The 21,612-nt window shown below is 60.3% G+C and overlaps 5 protein-coding genes and 2 non-coding genes across 9 annotated transcripts; all 7 read left to right on the top strand.

Moving 5' to 3' along the window:
* Window positions 1-1,492: 1,492 nt before the first annotated feature.
* On the top strand, window positions 1,493-5,386 carry LMJF_30_1560 (putative protein kinase; the record flags this gene model as incomplete). The annotated part of the gene is made up of 1 exon (XM_001684698.1): window positions 1,493-5,386. One exon carries the CDS (start codon window positions 1,493-1,495, stop codon window positions 5,384-5,386), a length of 3,894 nt encoding a protein of 1,297 aa, XP_001684750.1.
* Window positions 5,387-6,238: 852 nt separating this feature from the next.
* LMJF_30_1570 (conserved hypothetical protein) lies at window positions 6,239-7,486 on the top strand (the record flags this gene model as incomplete). Its single annotated transcript, XM_001684699.1, has 1 exon — window positions 6,239-7,486. The coding sequence occupies one exon, from the start codon at window positions 6,239-6,241 to the stop codon at window positions 7,484-7,486; it is 1,248 nt and encodes a 415-aa protein (XP_001684751.1).
* A 907-nt stretch (window positions 7,487-8,393) lies between these two features.
* Window positions 8,394-10,934, top strand: LMJF_30_1580 (conserved hypothetical protein; the record flags this gene model as incomplete). The annotated part of the gene is made up of 1 exon (XM_001684700.1): window positions 8,394-10,934. The coding sequence occupies one exon, from the start codon at window positions 8,394-8,396 to the stop codon at window positions 10,932-10,934; it is 2,541 nt and encodes an 846-aa protein (XP_001684752.1).
* Window positions 10,935-13,050: 2,116 nt separating this feature from the next.
* Window positions 13,051-13,143, top strand: LM30Cs2C1.1. Of its 2 annotated transcripts, none has more exons than XR_002460980.1 (1): window positions 13,051-13,143. It is a non-coding gene; the product is annotated as a C/D snoRNA (small nucleolar RNA). The 2 variants fall into 2 exon arrangements; XR_002460981.1 differs by having other exon boundaries at window positions 13,054-13,143.
* Window positions 13,144-13,328: 185 nt separating this feature from the next.
* LM30Cs2C2.1 lies at window positions 13,329-13,420 on the top strand. 2 transcript variants are annotated; one of them, XR_002460982.1, is made up of 1 exon: window positions 13,329-13,420. It is a non-coding gene; the product is annotated as a C/D snoRNA (small nucleolar RNA). The 2 variants fall into 2 exon arrangements; XR_002460983.1 differs by having other exon boundaries at window positions 13,332-13,419.
* Window positions 13,421-14,660: 1,240 nt separating this feature from the next.
* Window positions 14,661-15,809, top strand: LMJF_30_1590 (conserved hypothetical protein; the record flags this gene model as incomplete). The annotated part of the gene is made up of 1 exon (XM_001684701.1): window positions 14,661-15,809. One exon carries the CDS (start codon window positions 14,661-14,663, stop codon window positions 15,807-15,809), a length of 1,149 nt encoding a protein of 382 aa, XP_001684753.1.
* An 890-nt stretch (window positions 15,810-16,699) lies between these two features.
* On the top strand, window positions 16,700-18,298 carry LMJF_30_1600 (conserved hypothetical protein; the record flags this gene model as incomplete). Its single annotated transcript, XM_001684702.1, has 1 exon — window positions 16,700-18,298. The coding sequence occupies one exon, from the start codon at window positions 16,700-16,702 to the stop codon at window positions 18,296-18,298; it is 1,599 nt and encodes a 532-aa protein (XP_001684754.1).
* Window positions 18,299-21,612: the final 3,314 nt, after the last annotated feature.

The following is a 21,612-nucleotide window of genomic DNA, read 5'->3' on the forward strand; positions in this document are numbered from 1 at the left end:
TTTCATCCTCATTTCGCTTGCGCATCGTTCGTTGCGTGTTGGCATCACTATTGGGTGGCTTTGCCGCCGAACCCTTCACACGCACAGCCGGACGCGTAAGCCCGAAAAAGGGAAGTTGTGTACGCGTCGTCGAATCCTTTCAGCGGGTGTGCGAACACCTCATTCCACTCACCTCCCGTTCCAGTGGGTGGACACCTGTTTGCCGCATAGTTCCACGGAGGCTACCCCCTCCAGCCGCCTGTCTCGTCACTCTCCTCTCTCTCTATCTCACAGTTTGCGTAGCGCGAAACTGACGGGCACGCACACGTCTTGATCGTGAAGTATGGCAAGTATTGGAGCCGCTTGGGATGGCACTTGCCTGCTCCTCGCTACCGACGTGGCAGGGGTGCTTCATTGCTACCAGTACACGACGGAGAAGGTGAGCGACAGTGGCACCGACAATGACGATGAGCGCGTTGCCGTCTTGACACACCTTTGGTCGCATAGCCTTGGAGACGAAGACGGGCCGTCCGAGGTGGTGGCGGCGACTGACGGCAGTACGTGTCCAACGGCGTCCTTGACTGCTGCACCCGCGAAAGCTGAGCGGGACGCGCGCGCTGGCTTTAAATGTACACTTTCAAAGCGGCTTCGCCTTCTAGAGCCGGCCTCGACCATGTTCGCTCGGTGGGCGGCGGCGGAGGGGCCGCGTACGTCGGGCGAGCACCGAGATATCTCCTCTGCATCACCCAAGTCGGGTTTTGCTGAGGGACACAGCAGCATCAACGGTGGCGATGCGAACACAGCTTGTGACACTGCCGCCCGAGGCACCAGAGAGGGAAGGAACGACGGCATTCCTCCAGTTGCGGCAGCCCACTATTTTGGGCGGCAGGCAATCGGCGCGCCGTGCCCGTTCTGCAAACGTGTGTCTTTCTCATCTTCGTCACCATCTCCGGCGTTCACCCCGCCCTACTCACCCTGCACGCCCCAACTCACCAGCACCTCGGCTGCCACCGCCACTCAAAAGCCAACGCGTGCAACAATGTCGGCTACCTCCCCATTGCTCTGTAGCAGCACAGGCGGCCGAGCCACGATCGTGCGTAGAGGGAGTGAAGGGCGGGAAGAAACTGTCGGGGATCGCCGTGTTAGCGATGCTAGCGGCGACAACTTCTTTCGGCCCTGCGACTTTATGGCTCGAATTCCGGAGGCGGCCTACAGCGGTTTTAATGCGAGCGCGAAAGCTCGGCCGGCGGCGACAGGCTCGATCACGTCTGTGGACCTCGCAGCACCGGCAGCGGGGTGCGCGTCTCGTCAGCCTGCCGAGGTCGCGTGGTACTGGCGCTGCCCACGCTGTGTCGTCGCTGCACGCGCGACACCCGATGGTGGCGGGGGTGACGCCAAGCGTTCGGCGCACAGATACTTTTTTAGCGAAGGAGAAGCGGGTCAGCGAAGCCGTGATGACACGGCGAAGGAAACAGGTGATTCGGCCGACGTTGCCGCAACGGCGCACTTATGGATGTCCTTGCCGGAGGCAGTACGGCATTGGAATGCCGTCTGCTGTCATCATCACCAACTGTTACTCTTGCGCCACATGGAGGAGCGATACATCGAGCTGGACTTGTTCACGGGGGCACCGCTTGATAGCATTCATCTGAAGGCTGACATGACGGCGGCGGTATCAGCGGAGATGCTGGACTCAACATCGTCTTTGGACATCTCGGCTCACAGTATCTACTCGTCCCTCAGTGACGGCAGCGGCACCGACGTGACCCGTGACAGCTGTACTAGCATCTCTGATGCGAACGGCGACGGGTTACCGCGTGCGGTGCTGTCGCTGACAACGCAGCGCTATGCGACACTGATCATGCAGGCGACAGTGTCCCGTTCCCTAGCGACGATCACCAAGAAGAGGAAGACAAGGAAGGAAGCGATGGCCGCTCCGACACGGAAAGCAGCTCACACGTGCCTGGCAAAGCTGGCCGCACCAGTGATTCAGCTCGGCCTGACATGGCACACCCCCAGACAGCGCGTACACAACGACCTTTCGTTCTCCGATGCCGATGATGAGGCTGTGGTGGAGAGACAGCAGGGCAAAGCAGAACTGCTGGCCGCGTCTCAAGGCTCGGCTGCGCGATCATTCTCGTCGATCAGCAGCGAGAACACGTTGCACCACGGTAGCACAAGCGCGTCGGACATCGACATGGATGTCATGGCGGGCCGCAAGCAACTCCCCCCGCAGTACCACTTTCTCCGCGCGGTCAGTCCTACACCGTCGTCGTCTGCCATCTCGGCAACCTCGCCGAGAGGCATCCGCAATAAACCAACGAAGTGGTCGAGAGAAAAGCCTGCGAGGCACAAATATGCGGGCACTGACAAGAGTGCGGACTCATCTGTAGGACGCGAAGCAGTGCCGCATGAAATCCCGGTGCGGTGCGGGCCGGGCGGATGCGTGTACAGAGCCGTGAGTGCAACGCTTGACAGCTTTACCGCCGCCGGAAACGGTGAGGCGGCGCCTCCGCAGTTTCTTCTTCTTCTGCAGCTGCCTCTCCCTCTTGTGGAGGCATTCTGGGTGAGGCTACCGTCATCCTCCACATCGGGGAGCTCACAGAGCGGCGTCGACGGGGCGGGTCGACGCCGCGCAGGTGAGCAATCTATGTCCGCCGTCGAGCTGCGGCGTGTGCCATGGCTTCCACGTGACGCTTGCAGTCTTAGGGCTGCCGAGCTGGCGGTTGACGCACCGATAGGTGCCTCCAGCGCATCGGAAGCGCGAACGACTCTGCGTGGATTTGTCCTTGAGGCGTCAGAGGTACCCTCGGCGCGAATTGCGATGTCTACCGGGTTCCCGCGTGTCTTGCGCGCACTTTCTGCTTATGACGTGCTTAGCGCTAGGAGTACGGCTGTGCGTAGCGCCTGGCTTGCGCACGATAGACGGGGTAACCGCAGCCCGTTTAGCGCCTCGTTCGACGCGGGGGAACGCGAGCGGGCTGCTGGAGCGGCAGCAGCCCCGGAGCATCGCAGTGGCACCCGCGCCGTGCACACCAAAAGCTTTTCGACACCCTTTCCCTACGAGAGCAACAAGAAGAGCAGCAGCATCACTCACGTCATCAGCCCGCCGACGCGTCGCTACATCCCGGAAGCCAGTTTCTTCGACGAAAACTTCGAGCCGCTCATGCTGCTTGGCCGCGGCGTCGGTGGGGCGGTGCTGCTCGCGCGACATCGCGTCACCGGTGTCTTCTACGCCATCAAGGTGCTGGTCGCCCGCGACTACGAGAGTGAGCGCGATATTCTGCAGGAGGTGCGGATTCATGCGATGTTGGAGAATCGTCACCTGGTGCGCTACCACACCTGTTGGTCCGAGGTCATTTCCGCCACTCGTGCGCAACAGCTAGCGTTCATCGGTGTGTGCCACCCGTACAAGGCAAATTTGGGGCGCTGCAAGCGACTCAACTCTGCATCCTCTTCCTTGCCCATGACGGCTCGACAGAATGCACGCGACGGCACCTCGCATTCTCCCACCAACTCAGACACAGACATTCTCGACAGGTCGCAGTCACGCAGTGCGCCGAGCGGGTGGCATCATCTGATACACCCAAGCCTTTCGAGCATGATGCTTCTGGGAAGCGATTCAACAAGTGGGGCGGTAACGCCGGAAAAGACGCCGATGCGATCGCATCCGCGACTCCGCGGCGACGACCGGAGACGACTCATCGTGGATGAATTCGCTGACGATTTGACTGACGATGACGGAGACGCGGTGCCTGCAGGCCAGGCGGAGAAGCGGCAGGGCGAGGCAGGTGATTGTTTGAGGCACTCGGGCACAGGCATCTCTCCGCCTACAAAGATAGGGTCGCAGCCATCACGGCGCCCTCTCACCTTTTCGTCGACGTCTTCTCCGTCTGCGCGGGGCACGCGTGCTTTCCTCACTGCGCATCGGCTACGCAAGCAGCTGCCAAACACCTCTGTCCTCAGCCCCGGCCCTTCCTCTGCCGCCTCGGACGGCGTGAGCGGCACCACTGTTCAGGACGTCGCCGACAGCGAGGGAAAAGATTTCGAGACCATTTGGGATGACGCTCAAGGGTGTGACAGCGACCGTAGCGAGGGTAGCGGCGACGGCTACGGCAGCAGCCAGCGGCCTGAAGAGAACACCATCATTGGCACACGGGTTGTATTCCTGCAGATGGAGCTGTGCCAGGGGACTCTTGCTCAGTACCTCGCTTCTCGCACTTCCATTGATCGCGTGGAAAACTTGATCATGGCCATACAGGTTGTGGCGGGGCTGCGGTACCTGCACCATCGCGGCGTTCTGCACCGTGATGTGAAGCCGACGAATGTCTTCATGAATTACCGGTGCCAGTACGACAAGGAAGTCCACCAGACGAATTTGTCGAGCACGAGCGATGTGGATGACGGCTCTGAGGATGAGGATGACACGAGGAGTTTCTGGGGTTTTCCAGGGTCGGCCGCCTCTCGGTCTGGCGCTTCGGCAGCGTGGCACGGTGATCGTAGCAATGAGGCCTGTGTACCTTCCCCGTCTTCAACGCTTACCTTGTGTCGGCATCACTCGAGCTCCTGCCCGCTGAAGCTTGCGTCCAGTGGCTGCGGCCCGAGCGTGTCTTGTGCACCGCGGCGATCTTCAATTGTGCCCCCTATCATGCAGGAGCTGTTCCGTGCTGCCTCCTCTCTCACGTCCGGTTGGAAGGCGGAGACGACCATGACGTCGCTGGACAACTTGCCTTCATGGGATGGCGAGCAGGCAGCGGTCGATTTTGTCATGCACCCGCCTCACCGCATGGCTACTGAGATGCTGCAGGAGCGACTGCTCCGGCGGCCACCACCACCAGCGGCTCGCCAGCGCTCCAGCTCGAAGTGCGAGGTGGAGGAGGAGGAGACGGCCGCCGCGGGTGCGACTATGCCGCTTGTGCAGTCCGATGGTGGTCGACACTTTCTTCGCCGTCTTGCGAGCTGGCTGCTCCACCGCTTCGTGCACGTACAGCTGGGTGATTTGGGGCTTGCTAAGTTCTTGTACCAGCAGGAGGTGCGCGTGGACGATTTTGTTTCCATGAACGCGATCAACACGATCGGCGTCGGCTCCCCGCTCTACGCGAGCCCGGAGCAGCTCAAAGGCAACCGGTGCACACCTGCCTCAGACGCCTTTTCGGTTGGCGTTGTGTTAGCGGAGATGTACCTTCAGCCCAAGACCATCGCGGAGCGTTTGACGGTGTTGCGTGAGGTGCGCGAGGGGGTCTACCGCGACAAGGTGCTGCTTGCCCAGTTCCCTGAGCTGAAGCTGGTGCGGCGCTTAACTGAGACACAGCCAGAGCGCCGCATGACACTCGCCGCGGTCCACAGAGCCCTCAGATCCTTTCTTGAACAAGCACTACAGGACGAGTTGTACCGCCACTACGAGTAGCACAGTTGGCGGCCCTTCTGTGCGGCCGGACGAAGAGCCACTGCGCAAAGACGGCAAGACGGAGGTGCGCAGCGGTAGATGTGGTAACTCAAGTGGGAGGGAGGACGGCGGTGGTGTTGTTCTTGCGCTTGTATAAGAGCCGCAAGAACGCGCTGCAGTTCCAGAGGTGCGCGCGCGTGTGGGTGTGTACACAGCCGCGGGTTTCTCTCCGTGCCCTTCTTGCTTCCTCACTTTCCCGTTGCAGGGTCTTGTGTGCGTTTCCGGAGTGCGTGCACCACTGCGGGCTGCTGCTCATAGACAACGAAGCTAAAGGGCGTGACGCATGCGCCACATAACAGACGAACAAGAAGAGGAACCGTGGCCAAGGCGGCGGCAGAGACGTGCTTCGTGCATGCTGGCGAGGGAGGATAATGGCGAGGGACCACGTCGGCTTTCCTCACCACGCCATTTCCTGCAAGGAGGAAGCAGAACAGAAAAGGCCTCTGCCGCGTGTCTCTCTCTCTCTCTCTCTATGGCCACCGCATGACCCTACCACCACCCACTCCCTTTCCTTCTCTCCGCTGCTGCTTTCACGTTGTGGTCTGTGTAACTGGTGCACCTCTATGAGAAAGGTCCGTGCACGCACGTGCGCGGCGTTTTTCAGCTCATTTGTTTCCTTCGTTGGATCTGGTCTCCTTCCCGTTTCACAGACCCTCGCCCCATGCCGCGTATCCGTCATCCTCGCCTGGGCCGCCAACGTCACCCTTCCCCCCTCTCTTTCTTTCCGCCCCTGGCCCTCTCCTCTTCGTCCAGCAGGACGCAGCCGCAGGGAGGCGAGTGGCTTTCGTCTCCTTCTCACCTCTCCTCGGACTCATGTGGCGTTGGGTGTCTCTAGGTGGGTGGTGTGGACCGTCGCTTATGCTCAGCAAGCTGGGCCTTCGCCCCACTGAGGAGTCGCTGCCCTTCGACATGGTGCGCTGCACCTTCGACGGTCTGGTGGAGTTGACTGCGAACGGCTTTTCGTCGTCGCTGCGTCCTACTCCTCTGATCCCCCTCGCGAACCCTGCAGCAAGTTTGAGTGCTACCACCGGCGTGGGCCGCTACAACTTTTCGCCAAAGCAAGAGGACGGCTACTTTCCACGAGCATCACGCATTCCGTCAGCGTCCTCTCCCTCCGATGCTGCCTGCACCGCTGCACACTCGTGTTTTGTTCCGGATCCGGTGAATGTCTGGTTGCTCTTCCGAAGCCAGCACGCCTGCTTCACCCACTATGACTTGAACAACACGGATGTGCAGGCGGAGTTCCGCAGACGCATCCGTGCCTGGGAGGCCCTGCTTTCCGCGGAGAGTGCAGGCGCCGCTGGCCAGGAAAGGGTGCGGCCCGTCACCTTCATCCGTACCGTCATTGCCGAGAACCCGGCGGAGGAGCTGGAGATGCTGCCGCAATTTCACCAGACAGTGCGGGAGCGCACCCGCGGGCGACTTCCCTTCCGCACCGTTCTCGTCGTGCACGACCAGGCGGACACAACGCAGCCGCTTTGCGCGATGCCGCAGGAGTCGAAGGACCATGACAGCCCATGTATTGTGTGGAATCTGAGGCGGCAGCGCCCGCCGCGGACTTCCTCGTCCTCGTTAGCTGTTGATGCAACGGGCGCGACGTCAGCAGCGGCAGAGGCGCCGTCGCTTCTGGATGAGTGCCATGATGGCTACCAGACAATCCTCACCACCATGTCGAAAAACGTGAAGTGGCGCTCGCTGGACGCCTCGCTGCCGGCTTACGAGACTTACGTCCATTCCCGCAAGGCGCCCTTCACCCCCTACACGGAGCTGAGCCGTGTAGACGGGGTGCCAGCCGTGCGAGGCACGTGCACCGGGTTTGGGTCGACCTTCTCCGCGGCTTTGGGCCGCTGCGTCCACTGTGGGTGCACCGATGGACACGCCGTCTCCGCAGAGCGATATGACAAGCACCAGGAGTGGGAAGAAGAGGATGTGAACGAGTTGCTCCTCAACTATGCTCTGCACCACTGCGACGAGGTGGCTGCGGTGGAGGCGACGGCGCGGCGGCAGAAGCGCGGCGCGCACGAAACGTGGCAGAAGCTGCGGGTTCTTCTGTCAGACTGAAAACTGAAGGAAGAGGGAGTGAATCGAAAGCGTTGCGGTGGCGCATCGGTGCCCGAAGAGCTTGGGTGTGGCTGCATGCCGTGGGCCATGCGGTAAGGCCGACTTCACTCTAGTCTTATCCGATCCTAGCGGTGAATCTTTACAATCACGCACAAGAACGACGTGAAAGGAATGCCCTGCGCACACGCGCCTGTGTGTGTGTGTGTGTGTGTTGCGACCCTCCTTTTCGTCCTGCTTGCCGCCTGACAGTGGTGGGAGGCCAGCGACAAGAAACGCACGCACTATACCTCCATTTGCGCGGGCTCTTTCCCTGGTGCACGACAGCCGTAAGACGCTACCCTTCGGCTGCTTCTCAGCCCTTTCCACTGTGTCTGTTCCCTTTTGTATCACGCCTCTCAACGATCTCTACAAGCTCCGTGAGAGTCCCACGGCACGCACACACCTCGCATTGCAGGATCCTCAAGGTACTGTTTGCTCTCCCTTCTTCTGTTCTTTTTGCTGCTGCTGCTGCTGCTGCTGCTTTGCTTGTCGCTAGTGACGGGTGGCGTCTGCTGTGTTTATCTTCTCACCAGAGCCTCGCGCGACTGCTTTTTCCCCCTCCCCCAACTCCTCCGAGACTTCCCTCTACGCAAGATTCGCAGCGGTTACGGCCACAAAGCCGATCCAACAACCAACCGGCACGATTTGCATTCTCTCTATACACACACACTACCGCAGAGCGTAGGCTTGTGGGCCCAGCGCAGCACGTGCGGCAAACGCGAGCACACCACCACAAGCCCCATTTAGGACTGGGCAGTTTCGCGCTCACGTGTATGCAGCAGGTACCACCGTTAGAGCCCCTCCGCTCCCTCCGGAACATAATATTAGCCAAGCATACATCAAAAAAGTGTACGCGCTCGTCCAGCAAATGACAGCAACGCCCGCGCCGCGAGTCTTTTTAGCCTCTTGGCTGGAGAAGAAGATGGAGTGGCGCTTCACCTATGAACAGCGCTACTTCATTCTTGATGGTACTCGCCTCAGCTACCGCCTCGAGGAGCACGGCGCCGAGAAGAAGTTCGGCACCATCATCTCCTTTGACCCGTGGCGCGAGAGCTTGAGGGACGACACCTCTAAGGGATATTGCTTTACGGTGTGGCTGCTCGAGGGTGGCTCCTGGGAACTGCGAGCGGCGACGCGGGAGATCTACGACAGCTGGCTGCATGCACTTCTTACAGTGCTCGTACCCTCCGACTCCACCTCTGCAGTGCAGAGCGAGAGTGGCGGTATGCCTAGCTCACACGACACCTCCGTAAACGCGGACGTTGCTGCGACGCCCGGCGGGCCCTCTTCCGGGCACCTCGAAAGTGAGAGTCTGGGTTGCTCTCGCAAGGCAGGCGGGGCAGGCGAGCGCGGTGACACCATAAGCAGTGCTAGTCCGACGCAAACGGAGTCCGCCGACACTTCGCGCAAGGCGACGGGCGCGAGCCCAGCAGCAGAAGGGGCCACCCTCACCGCCACATCCATCGCTGCGGCCATGAATGCCAGCAACACCGTCTCCCTCTCCAACGTTGTGCTGCTGTTCTCCATGGTGGAGAAGGAGACGGCCTGGCGGGGCCGTTGGAAGCCGCGCTACATGGAGCTGCTTGAGGGGTGCCACCTTGTCATTCGGTCCTCTGCCACATCCAAGACGGAGCGGCAGCACTATGTCATTGAGGCGGTGGACCCCTCACCACTTGTAGGCCAAGAGGTATGGCTGCTCTTCACCACAAGCAGCGGCGACCGATTCTGGGTTCGCTACGGCTCTGTGGAGGAGTGTCAGCGCTGGTACACGGTCTGCCGGCGGCTGCTTCACGCGAAGTGCTCATGGCACTGGCTGCCGCTCGCCGAGAACGACGCTGGCCGCTCGCTGCGGCTGCGGCAAGCCACAAGCGGCGATTACAGGGACCTGCAGCTGCAGTACCACTCGGCTACGGTGGTGCCGTCTTTTCAAAAAGGAACGTGGTGCCCATCGCTGTACATCTTCGGGGGCTCGCACCGGTGGTGCAAGCAGCAGTTCAACCCTCAGGCACGCGCCTTTCTCCCGCACGCCGAATCCGCGCACACGACGAATCAGCTGTGTACGCTGGAGCTGACAGGCCCGCACGTGATGCAGCTGTGGAAGCCTGCACCGTACGAGGAGGGCCCGCACGCGTTGGTGCGCCCGCTTTCCCGCTACGGCGCGACATTGACGTGTATCCCTGTGGAGGCACCGCCATCGTCCGCGAGAAGCGACTCGCCGCAGCAGCTGATCGGGGCACGCGTCGTACTGTTTGGCGGGCTGTCGGGTGGCGGATATCAACCGCCCGCCACGGAGCTCTGGAGCGTGTGGCGCAGCCCGGCGGCGTGCGCCGAAGACGTCGAGATGCAGTGGAACAGGCACGATATTCCCCCGTACGATCTCCCGATGCTGGCCTTTCACGACGCAGTGTGCGTCCCGTGGAGATGTGCAGCAGTAAAGGGCAGCGCAGACCCTTACAAGCGGCGCCACACCGATGGCGGGTTTCTTCTCGTGACAGGTGGCCTCGATGTGGAGTATCGCTGCAGGGCCGAGTGCTACGCGGTGGTGTGGAACGATGCAGACCTCACCGAGGTGGGTGAGCAGCTTCGCTCAACCGACTCGACGACGGAGGACGATTTCGAGGAGAGAGCGCGCCTGGCAAAGCCGGTGGCGTTTGCCTTTGGCCAGCTGCCAGAGCCGCGCGCGTTTCACCGCATGGCGGTCATCGAAGACGGCACGGTGGTTCTCGTTGGCGGCCGAGGTGTGGAGAACGCCGCGGCGGGTCATCCCGTCCTGACGCTGGCACCGGAGGCGTGGCGGCGCGCATCCAAGGCGTGGAGAGACGTTGCGACCGCTGCCACAGCACCGCCTGAGAGCGACCTCGACGGAGCCGAGCCGAAGAGCGAGAATCACTGCCGGCTGACGAGTGGCGAGGACGAGGCCGATGCAGGCGCCGCTGATGATACTGATGCTTCGTCTTCGCAGTGGCTGGAAGCATCGTTCGACTGCTCTATGACCCCCACGTCGTCCACGGCGCTCCGCGCGGTTACCGCACTACCGAAAGAGATGGGCGATGTGGCCGTCGCTGCCACCGAGCACGGCAATCGCGTGGTAGTTATGGGGCAAGTCTCGCAGCCACACCAGGATGTGAAGCTGTACTTGCTGGACTTGGAACCTGTCGTGACACCCACTTCCAACGGCCGTCGCCGCGGATCGCGCGGCATCAATGCAGGCCAGCAGCTCCCCGCTGGCACGAGACGTGTTCGGTGTCAGGAGGTGGTGCTCTTCGTCGGCGCCGTGCCGAATCGTGTGGTGGGTATCACCCTGCACGCGTATAACGACTATCTGTTTGTGATCGGCGGCTGCATGGCTGACAACTCCAAGTCGGAGCCGTACAACTTGTGTGGGCCCCTGCGTATCCTGCTTGAATGAGAGCGCTGCCTTCTTCTCCTTCCTACTTCTGTCCCTTCCTCTCTAAGTCTGAAAGTCGCACGCGATGGACGACTGATGCGTACGGCATGGGGCGGTGGTGCCGCTGTTGGTGCCGCTGTTGGTGGTGGTGGTGGTGGTGGTGCCGCTGTTGGTGGTGGTGGTGGTGGGCAACGCTTTTTCCTTGTGTTTTTGTTTCGTTTCCTTGTCTGTGCTTGAGCACCTGTACCTGTGGACTTGATAATGATGGCGCGCTCTCTCTCTCTCTCTCTCTGTCTCTCGTAGCTCTCGGTGTATGCGGGCGCTTCAAACGAAGCACCTTTGCCACACGCTCACTGCTGCGCGCGTGCGCATGCGTCTTCTCTTCATTTTTTTTTTGCTGTCGTTTTGGTTTGCTTGCAAAAATCGATGACGCGCTCACGGTCACCAAAGCGTATTCCACTCGTGCCCCACCCACCCCCTTTTTTCCGCTTCTCTTCTCTACGGTGTTGCTGTGTTCTCCTCGTGCTCTCTTCTTGCTTTCATGTTCTCCGTTCACCAAACACGAGTAGCCGAGAAGACGGACGATGATGACGTCTATCGCGTATGTAAAAAGGGTTACAGGCGGCCCATCACATCTGCTCTTTCAAGAGCTGTGCACGCGCAAGCGAACAGACAGCCGACACAGGCTTCCGCACACCGGCTCTAACCCCCTCCCCCTCTTCCTCCCCTCTTCTCCGCTTCCCACATTCCCACGAAGCGTTTTCAGCATCTCTCTCCTTCACGCACAGCGCGTGTGTTTCTCGCTTGTGCTTTGTTATTTTGTTCGATTTTGGCGTTGGGGCTCTGTCGCGTTCTTGCTGTAACGGGCGAGACGGGACGACGTGAGGGAAAGTGGCCTCAGCGTCTCACGATGATGCGCCAGGAGGCAAAAAGCGAAGAAGGAACACGCCAACGGCAACTCTGCAGCCTGTCTTGCACCACCGGATACATTCTATTCTGGTCTGTGTGTCTGGCACACGCATGAAGATCACATGCACCGCAGCATCGCACCCCCACTCGCGGCACTGGAGCGTGTCTGACGGACGCTATCCTTGACAGGCCTTGCTGCGGTTCGGCAGCCATGTTGCTTCTCGCGCACTCGTCTTGTTTTTCTTTCACCTCTGCCCCTTTTTCTTCATTCCTCAAGGCCTAAAACTGCTTTTCCCTCAGCTCACAGACAGAGGGGCACATGAAGAACGTATTAACCGATGAACCACGAGACCCTGCGGTGCTAAAGGCTTTTGCTGGCGGGCTCTTCATGCTCTTTCTGTCTCCCACAGCTGCTTCCGCCTGTGTCTCCCCGCCCCCCCCCCCTCCTCACCCCCGCCGTCAGCTGCGGTGTGCCTGCACTTCGAAAATTGAGTCCGCTTCGTTTTCTTTCATCTTGAGTGGGAGAGAAAGAAGTGAGGCTCTGTTGCACGTCGCTCGATCTGTGTGTTTGCGATCCCAGCATAATTCGAAGGCCGTCATTCCTCCTATTCCTTGTGGAATGTAACCGGTTCAAACATTGTGCCAGAATGTACCCGGATAGCTTCCGCTGCGTTGCCTGCACCACGAGACTGTGAAGGGCAGCGGTGATGATGCCACAGGCGCAAAGATGGTCGCGATTGTGAGCGTGAGAGAGGCTGCATGACAGGGATAGCGCTGCGTCATTGGCTGAACGGGGTTATTCAGCATCTTCTGCTACGGTGAGCAACTGCCAGCTGCACGTGCAGCTCTGTTTTGGTGTTCTGTGTTGTGTTTCCGGTGCCCGCACAGTTCGAAGGCCGTCATCCCCTGTACTACATCTTAGGGTGCTTTCGGTTCAAAGGCTGTGCCAGATAGATTGCCATGCCGTTGGCTTGTTTGCGTGATGTTCTTCGAGTGAGGGCGAGGACGGCATGCCGATTCTCGTGACATACTGGACAGCCTAGAGTACAGCTGTTTTGTCCTGCTTTCAGATAAGAGGTGCTTGTGCGTGCGTGCAGCTTCTGTGTTCTTCACCAAATGTGATGACGCTGGTCGCTCTCCTACTGCTCCGTGCAACGGGTATTCGGGAAGGGGGAAGGGGGCGGCATGCCTCCCCTCCCTCGTAACCGAGCTTGCGCACCATCGGCCATGACAGGATGATATCTATTCTTTGAATGTTCTTCGATGACGGGCCTCGGCCTGCGATGAGAAGCATAATAGATGAACCCTTTAACTCTGAAACGGCTTCGAGCAGTAGAGAGGGACGGTGAGGACCACGTTGTGGGGGGTGAAGTGCCAGCGAAGCGCTGGAAGGGGAAAGGGTGGGCTACGTGAGTGCTGAGCCTTGGTCATCTCTGTCCGTAGCGGGTGCACAGAAGGAACCACAAAAGGCGTGTAGCGCCATTCTCGCTATCCGCTTTGGTGCAGCGCACTGATGAATTCGATTCTTTGAATGTTCCTTGACCGCAGTCTTTGGCTGTGATGAAAGGCTTTATCGATGAACCCTTTAACTCTGAGCTTGTCACGCAAGAGCACCCCCAACGAAGACGAGGGCCACACCCACACGCCGACAGGGAGAGGAGGAGAGGGGTTTGGATGTGGCACTATGTCCACACGTCTTGCGCGCTCGGCAAGAGTGCGCCGGTTGTGTTTGCCAAACCGCCCACATGCCCCGAATCCAGAACACTTTCATTCGGCGGTGCGGCACGGCGCTGTCAACAGAAGGCACTTCAGTGGCGCTGTCCTCGATTGTCGACACAATCTATCTGGTGACTACTGCTCAAAGAAAGACAAGCGGTGGTGTCCAGCATCCGTCCTTGTGGTTCACAGCCTTATCATGTTGGCCGTGCCGTCCCTGCTGCACAACGCGGCTACGCGTCTCATCTTCCCCTTCTATCCTTCGAGGGGTGCACAGCATGTGCCCAGTGTACGGAGTGGATTCACCGCTCGCATCTTCGTCTCCGTCTAACACAGACGCGTTGGTCTGCTTCGCCAACGCGGTTCACCATAGGAGACAAGGAAGGGACAGCGCACGGAAGATGAAATAAAATGCAAGGCTCCGGAGGAGGACGGGACCGCAGCACCATCAGCGCAGAGGATGCTGCTATCGTGTAAGACTTCTTTTTTGCTCGCCTCTGCGTAGGGTTGAAGCCGAGCTGGCTGTCTTGTCGCCTATCCCCTTTCTCCTCACCGTCACCCTTCAAGACACAAGTGACTGGTGCGTTTCTGCGATGAAGCGCGTGCACATGCACAAGGAGAATCTCTAGTACGCCCGTCCACGCCCACTCTGTGGGAGCAGCGGCAACAACAGAAAAAAACCTGAAAAAGGACGCGCCCGTGCCAGACACGCACACATGCACTCCGTTGCGCTCAAGGCGTGCAGTTGGGGGAAGGAAAAGGAGAGGTGCATTGCACGTCTGTAATGCCTGCACATTGCTCCACTCATCTTATTCCTTCTCCGACGAACTTGATCTGCTGCGCCTCTCCTCCCTTCTTGACTGCTGTGCTTACACGGCGGCTTTTTGTTGCTGTTTTGCTGTCCTTGGCTTGGCGACGCCTCCGCAACGCGACCCCCCCCCCACCCACCCAACTCGGGGCGCTTCCCATTCACAGTTGCGTCGATAACCGCAAACAAAAAAAGGAGCGAAGGCGGCACTTCTCCGCTGGAGGGTATTTTTCGACGTGTGACGTACAGACAAGCCCACAGGCTCACACACGCATCAGGAGACAGTCGAGGGGCACCTAAGTAAATCCGCCGCAATGTTCTGCCGTTCGACGGGCCGCGCAGCGGCGGTAGCGATTTTGGCGGCCGTCCTCTGCGTGTCAGCGCTGTCAGCACCGCCAGCAGCGGCCGAGGCCGCAGTCCCCAACAGCGCCGCGCGCACGGTACCACCCTTCGAGAAGTTTTTCGCACAATCATTCCAGGTAAGCGTCATGACGCAGTCGTCTGGCGTCTTCAACGCAACGCTGCGCATGCGCGCCTCCCCTAACTTCCCGGAGAGAGTACAGGGCGAGCTGATCCCAATCGGCGAGGCGAAGCTCAACAGCCGGAGGCAGACTCTTCTTCCGCACTTCCAGCGCGCCCGCAGCTTAGAGGACGACAAGCTCTCCGCTCTCTCGTTTGTCATGGCCACCGGCTTTGGCCGACCAAACCGCAAAAAGAAGGGCGGCACCGACGAGAGTGGAAGCGGTCAGTTTGCCGTCGCCGGAAAGGAGGAGCGTCCGTCGCTGCTCATGGTGGATCTGCACCTTCGGCACAGCGATGCGATGCAGGGAACGGCGAGCGTGTATTACCTGCCGGCAGACTTGATGGCGCTGCGTGCGCAGCGCGAAGGCATAAAAGAGGGTAGCGCGCCGCCGTCTGCGACGGTCGAGTTTGAATTCCGCTCCGAGTCGGACCATATGACCGGCAACCCACTCAGTGACGTGCAAGCCCTTGCGCACGTCTCGGGCGCCGTGGTGGCTATACGTGGCCGAAATGGGGCTTCGAAGTCGTCAAGCGTAGTCGGTGAGAAAGCCGATGATGGGTCGGCGGCTGCGACGAGGCAGGGTGGCATAATTTTCCGCTGGATCACTGAGCACGAGTTCTCGGCTCATGTGACGCTTCCGATCACCGACAAGACGGGTGCGACGTCGACGCACATGGAGCAAATTTGGGTCTACGGCTACGCCACTCCCTCGAAGGGGGTGTTTGATCGCAAGCAACGCGAGGTGCCGCTGCACAACAGGTACATGATGATCGGCGTAGGCCTCCTGGGCTTTTTCGTGCAGGTTGTCTCTGGTATTACAGAAGGTAAGAGACGCGCACGGGAGGCAGCCGATTTGGAGGCGACGGCGCAGAGGCGAGAGAAGGCCAAGCTGGAGGCGCCGCTTCTTGAGCAGGAGCGCAACCGCACGAAAAAGAAGTAAAGATCCCGCTTCAGCAATTGGACGCGAAGAGCGACAGAGGCGCCCTCGCCGGAAGGCGTACACGTCCGCGTCTCGCCCTCTCTCGCCCCTCACCTTCTCTTTTGCACATCTCTTTTGCCTCGCCCTCCGTGGGCGTGTAGGGCAACGGGAGGAGGAGAAGAGCGCGCTCGTGTACGCTTTCTATTGTGTGTGCGTGTGTGTGTGTGTGTGTGTGTGTGTGAGTGTGTAGGTGTGCCTTCTTTCTCTCTCTTCGATATCGATCTAGTATGGCAATCCACATCACTAACGTGCAAAACAAGCAGAACATCAAAAACCGACGTGCAGGCACGGCTGCACGAGAGGCGCGACATCGTTAGCCTTTTCTCTGCCTCTGTGCAGTCCCCTCAGCAGCGGACGACCAGCGGAACTCGCACACGCAGGCGCCCTACCCATATCGTTCCTTCTTTTGTCGTCAAGGAGAGCACGAAACAGCGGCGGCGGTAGAGGAAGCGCCGTGAGGAGGGGGGGGGGTTTCGGACGTGGACGAAGGACAAGGGGGCAGAGCAAGACCACCTGCTCGTTTCTGCCAGCACGTGGTGCGCCACAGGGGAGACTCTTTGCCACCGTCATGGGCGGAGGCTGCCCCGCCGAATTCGTTGCGGATGCCGACATGTGCACGGAGGAGAGGAGGAAGAGATAACCGGCGCCCTCTCACCGAGCAACGACTCAGTCTTCACGGATGTCAGACTCGACTTGTTCTCGTACGCAACGCGTTTCTTTCACCCACACCCTCCCTCCTCGAAGTTTTGCGCTTGCCGAGCGGGCGAGCATCTGTTGGGGCGGCACAAGAGACATAATCCTTTCCCTTTGGTTTCTCACGTTTCGTGTTTGCTAAGCCGTAGCACGGTACCATGAGTAGCGACCCTCTAGCCCTTGTCGTGTACGCGGGTCAGATGGCCACGTACGTGTGCGAAGGTGGCGACGTGCAGCCAACATACCCCATTCTACATCCAATCACAGAAGAGGTGCTGAGGCTGTTGCGACAGGCGCAATGCCAAGCAACAGCGCCTGATCAATCTGCACCCGCCTCCGCGTCATCTGCGATGCACACGTCAGGAGATCGCGCGTGGCCTCTGAAGCAGCAGGTACAGGAGCTTCGCTACCACTTCCTTCCTCTTCTGCAAGGCCGATTTGTGCTGCTTGTGGTGCCGCTGAGCAGCGCTCCCTCGTACCGTGAAGAATGGACGCGGCTTTGCTTCGATAGCCATGTTCTTGCTCGGCGACTGGTCATGCTGACAGACACAGTAGCCAGCGCCTTCGCCTGCGGCATGGACAACGGAGTTGTAGTCCACGCCTCCTTGTCAACTGTGAGCATGTGCCGAGTGGAGGAGGGCTGCTCCACGCGGTACAGCAACTCGCATATGGGCAGTTTGCAGATGCTGTGCGGGATGAAGCTGTCTCTGCAGCTAGCGGAGGAATGGCCGAAGGTGGCGAATACCGCGGCCACTTCCAACTCAACTTTGGTCCCCGCCTTCGGACCCGTCAAAGGCGCTGAAGTGGATACGGCTGGCGAAGGTGGTGCTCACAAGCATCTTTGGGGCAGCGGCGTCGGTGCAGTAGTGGACCTGACGAGCCCTGCGCATCGCGACGCGCTCGTTCGCGCCTTCGGATTCAAGGCGTACCGCGATGTCATCGTGCGCGCTCAGATGGAGGCACAACAGCACCAGGCAGCGATGACGACGCCTTCGAAAGGAAAGGGCAAAGGCGGCACCCGCCAGCGAGCGCCATCGTTCCTCGACGACCTACGCCAGAAGTACCCCCGCGCAGTTCGGCGAGCGCCTGGCCAACTGGAAAAACTGCTTGCCCGGGTGGTGCAGGGTGGTCCAACCACGCCTGCTTCTGCTGCCTTTGTGGAAGGCGGCGAGCCATGCGTTCTAGCAGGGGAGGCCCTCGCTATCCCCTACGTATACGCTTTGTTTGATTATCTAGTCAAGCGCTGCGGTGACGATGTCTGGGCCGTTGTGGAGCGCGAGCGGCGAGCGCGGAAGCGATCTCTGACCACGTCTCGGTCGCAGCATCTGTCATCGCCCAGCCACCACGACCATCGAGATACCATGAGCAAAGCCGAGTCGGGGGCAGCGCACTTGGGCGCAAACGGCGGCTCTGATGAAGCTGCCACGGGCACGCGGCGGCACAGCTCTAGCACAAGCCGCAGCACCAGCAGTGGCAAGGACCTCAGTGACGAAGAGGAGGAAGAGGAAGAGGAGAGCTCCCTCTCGAGCTCGTCATCGTACTCGTCTTCCGGGACGTTGCTGTCCGACAGCAGCGACGAGGATACTTGGCTGCAGTCGCAGCCAACACCGCTGCCAGCAGCGCCGTGGTGGCTGCCGCTGCTTGGCGGATCGATCGTCAGTCGCCTCTCAGACAAGGATGTGCAGCGCGCCGTGATCACTGCCGAGGAGGCGCGTGAGACGAATGGCACGATGGTGCACTGGAGGATGCTCCTCTGAGTGTCTACGTGGCTGCGCAATCCCGGCCTCGTGCTGTATATGTGCGCACGTTATCAGTGAACAGAAAAGTGCAAAACTGCTCGCAGCTCTGTTTCGTTTGTTGCCCCCGTGCACGCAAGAGTATGCCGTCGCTGGCAAGAGTTGTCACGACTTGCAACTCCAGTTTGGGGGTAGGGGGCCAATGCATGAAAGCTTGGTCTTTTCCATGCCGGCAGTTTTGAGCCTCTCACTGCCTGCAGCCGCGAAAAGACACACACACACACACACAATCCGCTACAGTCGTCCCTTCCCCTGCGAATCGGTGGCGATGATGTACAGCACGTGGCTGCTCGTGGTTTCTAGCAGGGCCCTTTCTCTGGCTACTGTTGTGACTGCCCTCTCTGCCCTCTCCCTGCTGAGTCATGCCTCCCTCCCTTCTCATCGCTCCACAAATGCTGAGATGACTGATGCCCTGACCAGTTGCCACGCACACGTACAAAGGCAACGTCACGGTCAAGGCGCAACCACCACCAGATTTCCTAGCCGCCCATTCTGACTTCACCGTTACTCCCTCCACCCTGCTGCGCTTGTTTTCCCGTCCGTCTCCTGCTTACGTATTCCGGCTTACTGGGCCACCTTTGCCGTATGAAAGGGAAGCGTGACACGCAACGCCGCAGGATTAGGGTAAGCTGTGGTTGCATGCCCATACGTGTAGGCGTAGATCGGGGTGGAGTGGATATGTCAAAGGCATAGAGTACCTCGCGTTGCAGTTTCCTCTCTCTTGGCGCCTCTGCGTTCTTGCTATCGAACGACACGGTACAGTCTATGCTGTCGGATCGCACCACACTAGCGCACCTCACGATGGCCCAGGTTTGCTGAAGAGGGGAAGGGAGGGAGGGGGAGGGCCAGTACTCTGTCAACCCGTGTTGCGCCCTCTGGTGGTTCAAAATCGCCGCGGAATGCTGAAGGGAGATGTCAGAGGTTGCTCTCACACGCTGCTGGGCTTTGTACAGACTGTGCAAGTAGCCGTCGTCGATGAAAACGCGTCATGCCGTCTCCTGATGGCTCAGGGACAGGGCCGCGATGTGTGCGGTCTCATGATTCAACAACCCACCCCCTCCTTGCGTGCATGGCCTCTTGGGTCTATCCTGTCCTCTGCTTGCACAGCATGGCAGCTGCAATGCACACACACACACACACGCACACCTCTCGCTCCGTGTACTCTCTCCTCCCCTCTCTTTCTGCAGAAGACGCGCCAGCTCAACGGAGCGAGTGTATAGGCTCATCGCTTCACCAGTCACCACCACCCCGACAGAGACCACCACGGCCGAGCGTGTTGGGTGCACCGAGTCCGGCAGCAGGTGAATTCAGACGCCGTCTTGCACTGCTTGAGAGGTGAAGGGCGGATCACGCAGCAGAGGCACTAACGGACCGGAGAAAATCCTTACAGCCCTCTCCGCGCCGAGGAGCCGCACCAGCCGCGAGAAGCCTCAAAGAGCTCTGAAGACAGGGCTGCCCAGCGGGTGGCCCGGAGAGGGACACGACAATGAGATGCTCACAGGGGTGGAAGCTTGCCACGCCGGAAGACGACACGCCACGGAGCTGCCTTTTCCTCTGCTAGAGTGCATATGCCAATGCAGCTGTGTTGCCCCTGCAGACGACTGGCCACGCTCACGGACGACCTGACCGGGGGAGGGCTGCACCGCCAAGTCCGGCACTGCGGAGAGAAGCGACTGCTACCTACCCCGGCACACGCGACATCGCTGGCTAGCCGGCATCCCAGCATGGGGTACGACCCGGAGCACAGCACGACTGCGTACTTTCGGCTTCGCCTCCGCCCGTCATCGTGGGGGCGGGCCGTACGCAAGACCTTCTCGAGCATCGCGGCACAGCGGCTTCTGACCTTCGGCCACGTGTGTTGCACAATAACGCTTCAGCGCTGACTGCGGGGGCTTCTCATGTTGATCTACGTATTCGCAGACGCATCAGATGAAGCGATACAACAGCCCCCCAAGACTGCACCCTTGCCGCTTGCGCCCCCCCCCCGGTCTTCCACAGGGACATGGCGAAAGGGGAGGGGCCTGGGGAGGCGAGGCTTCCGTGCACGGGCTACATGGACTCTTCCGTCACAGCAAAACCGAACAGACGCCTCCCCAAAGGGCAGGGGACGACCTCCTCCCCTTTCCTGATCACGGGCGGCGGGCCTGACGCCGAGGAGGACATCCCGCCGGAGGGATCCGAGGCAACTCATGACTGGGCGCCGCGAGGAGGACCTGAAAAGCGACCACCAATCGTGTCCCGGCACACGACCGCTGCACAGCGCGCAGATACCCCCTGCCGCTGTATGCTGATCGGACGAAGCCCATGAACCCCAAGGAATCACCGGAATGGTCAGCAGCGCACGGCAGGATGCCACCAGCTGATGGGCAGCGAGATTCCAAATCAGGCGCCACACATACCCGGCGGGTCTGACCTACAGGGGAGGGTCAGGGCCAACCACCTCGTGAGGCCCCTTTAGCCGCATCCAACGAACAGCTGCTGCAGAAGGCGCGCGACCCCACAACTTTCGTGGGCGAGAAATGCGAGTGGAATGACAACCCCAGACGTGCGCAAAACTCAGTGAAATCCGTTGCGAAGTTGAACCCCGCGCTCCACGGCCGACAGGGCACACACATTTCTTCTTTTCCCGCTTCTTCACTGTCCTTGTCAGTTGGGGACACCTCAACGTGTGGTATCCATGACCCTGTACCCGCCCTGTTTGGGAGAGAAGCCAGGGAGCCCCTATCCACCGCCCATGGCGGAGCTACCTCCGGCGGTGACACGGTCACGCACCCACGACGTGGGGAGGTGAGAGCGATGTGTTGCTGCTGACGTGTGCGCCGTCCGCGTGACGGACGAGGTGCGAGCGTGGCTGGAGGATATCCCACCCGACGCTGACGCTGCCTCCTGGTGTGGGGAGCCTGCGCCGCGGCGAGGGGGGGATGCGCCCGGAGGGGTGGCGGCCGGCGGAGCGGGTGGCTTGCCGAGCTGGAGGCAGCGGCCGTGCGTGTGTGCGTGGGTCGGCGCAGTGCTGTGACGCGTGTGCCCACCGCTGCCTCGTCCCGCGCGATGTGGCGTGTGGCATTTGACGGGGAGAGGTGGGGGTGCAGCGTGGAGGTGGAGTCGTGTTGCGCGGCAGAGGATGGACAGTCTTGGGAATACTCATGGCTTGGAGCCATGCTTTTTTCTGCGCTTTGTGTGGCTCGAGTGGCGGCCGTGTCCCCACGTAGTGTTCAAGGATACATCAGAGTGTCGCAGCTGCTGCTATTTCTAGAGAGACAAGTGCACGAGCAGCT

The sequence above is a fragment of the Leishmania major genome, chromosome 30 (assembly GCF_000002725.2).
Source record: "Leishmania major strain Friedlin complete genome, chromosome 30".
Lineage (NCBI taxonomy): Eukaryota > Euglenozoa > Kinetoplastea > Trypanosomatida > Trypanosomatidae > Leishmania > Leishmania major.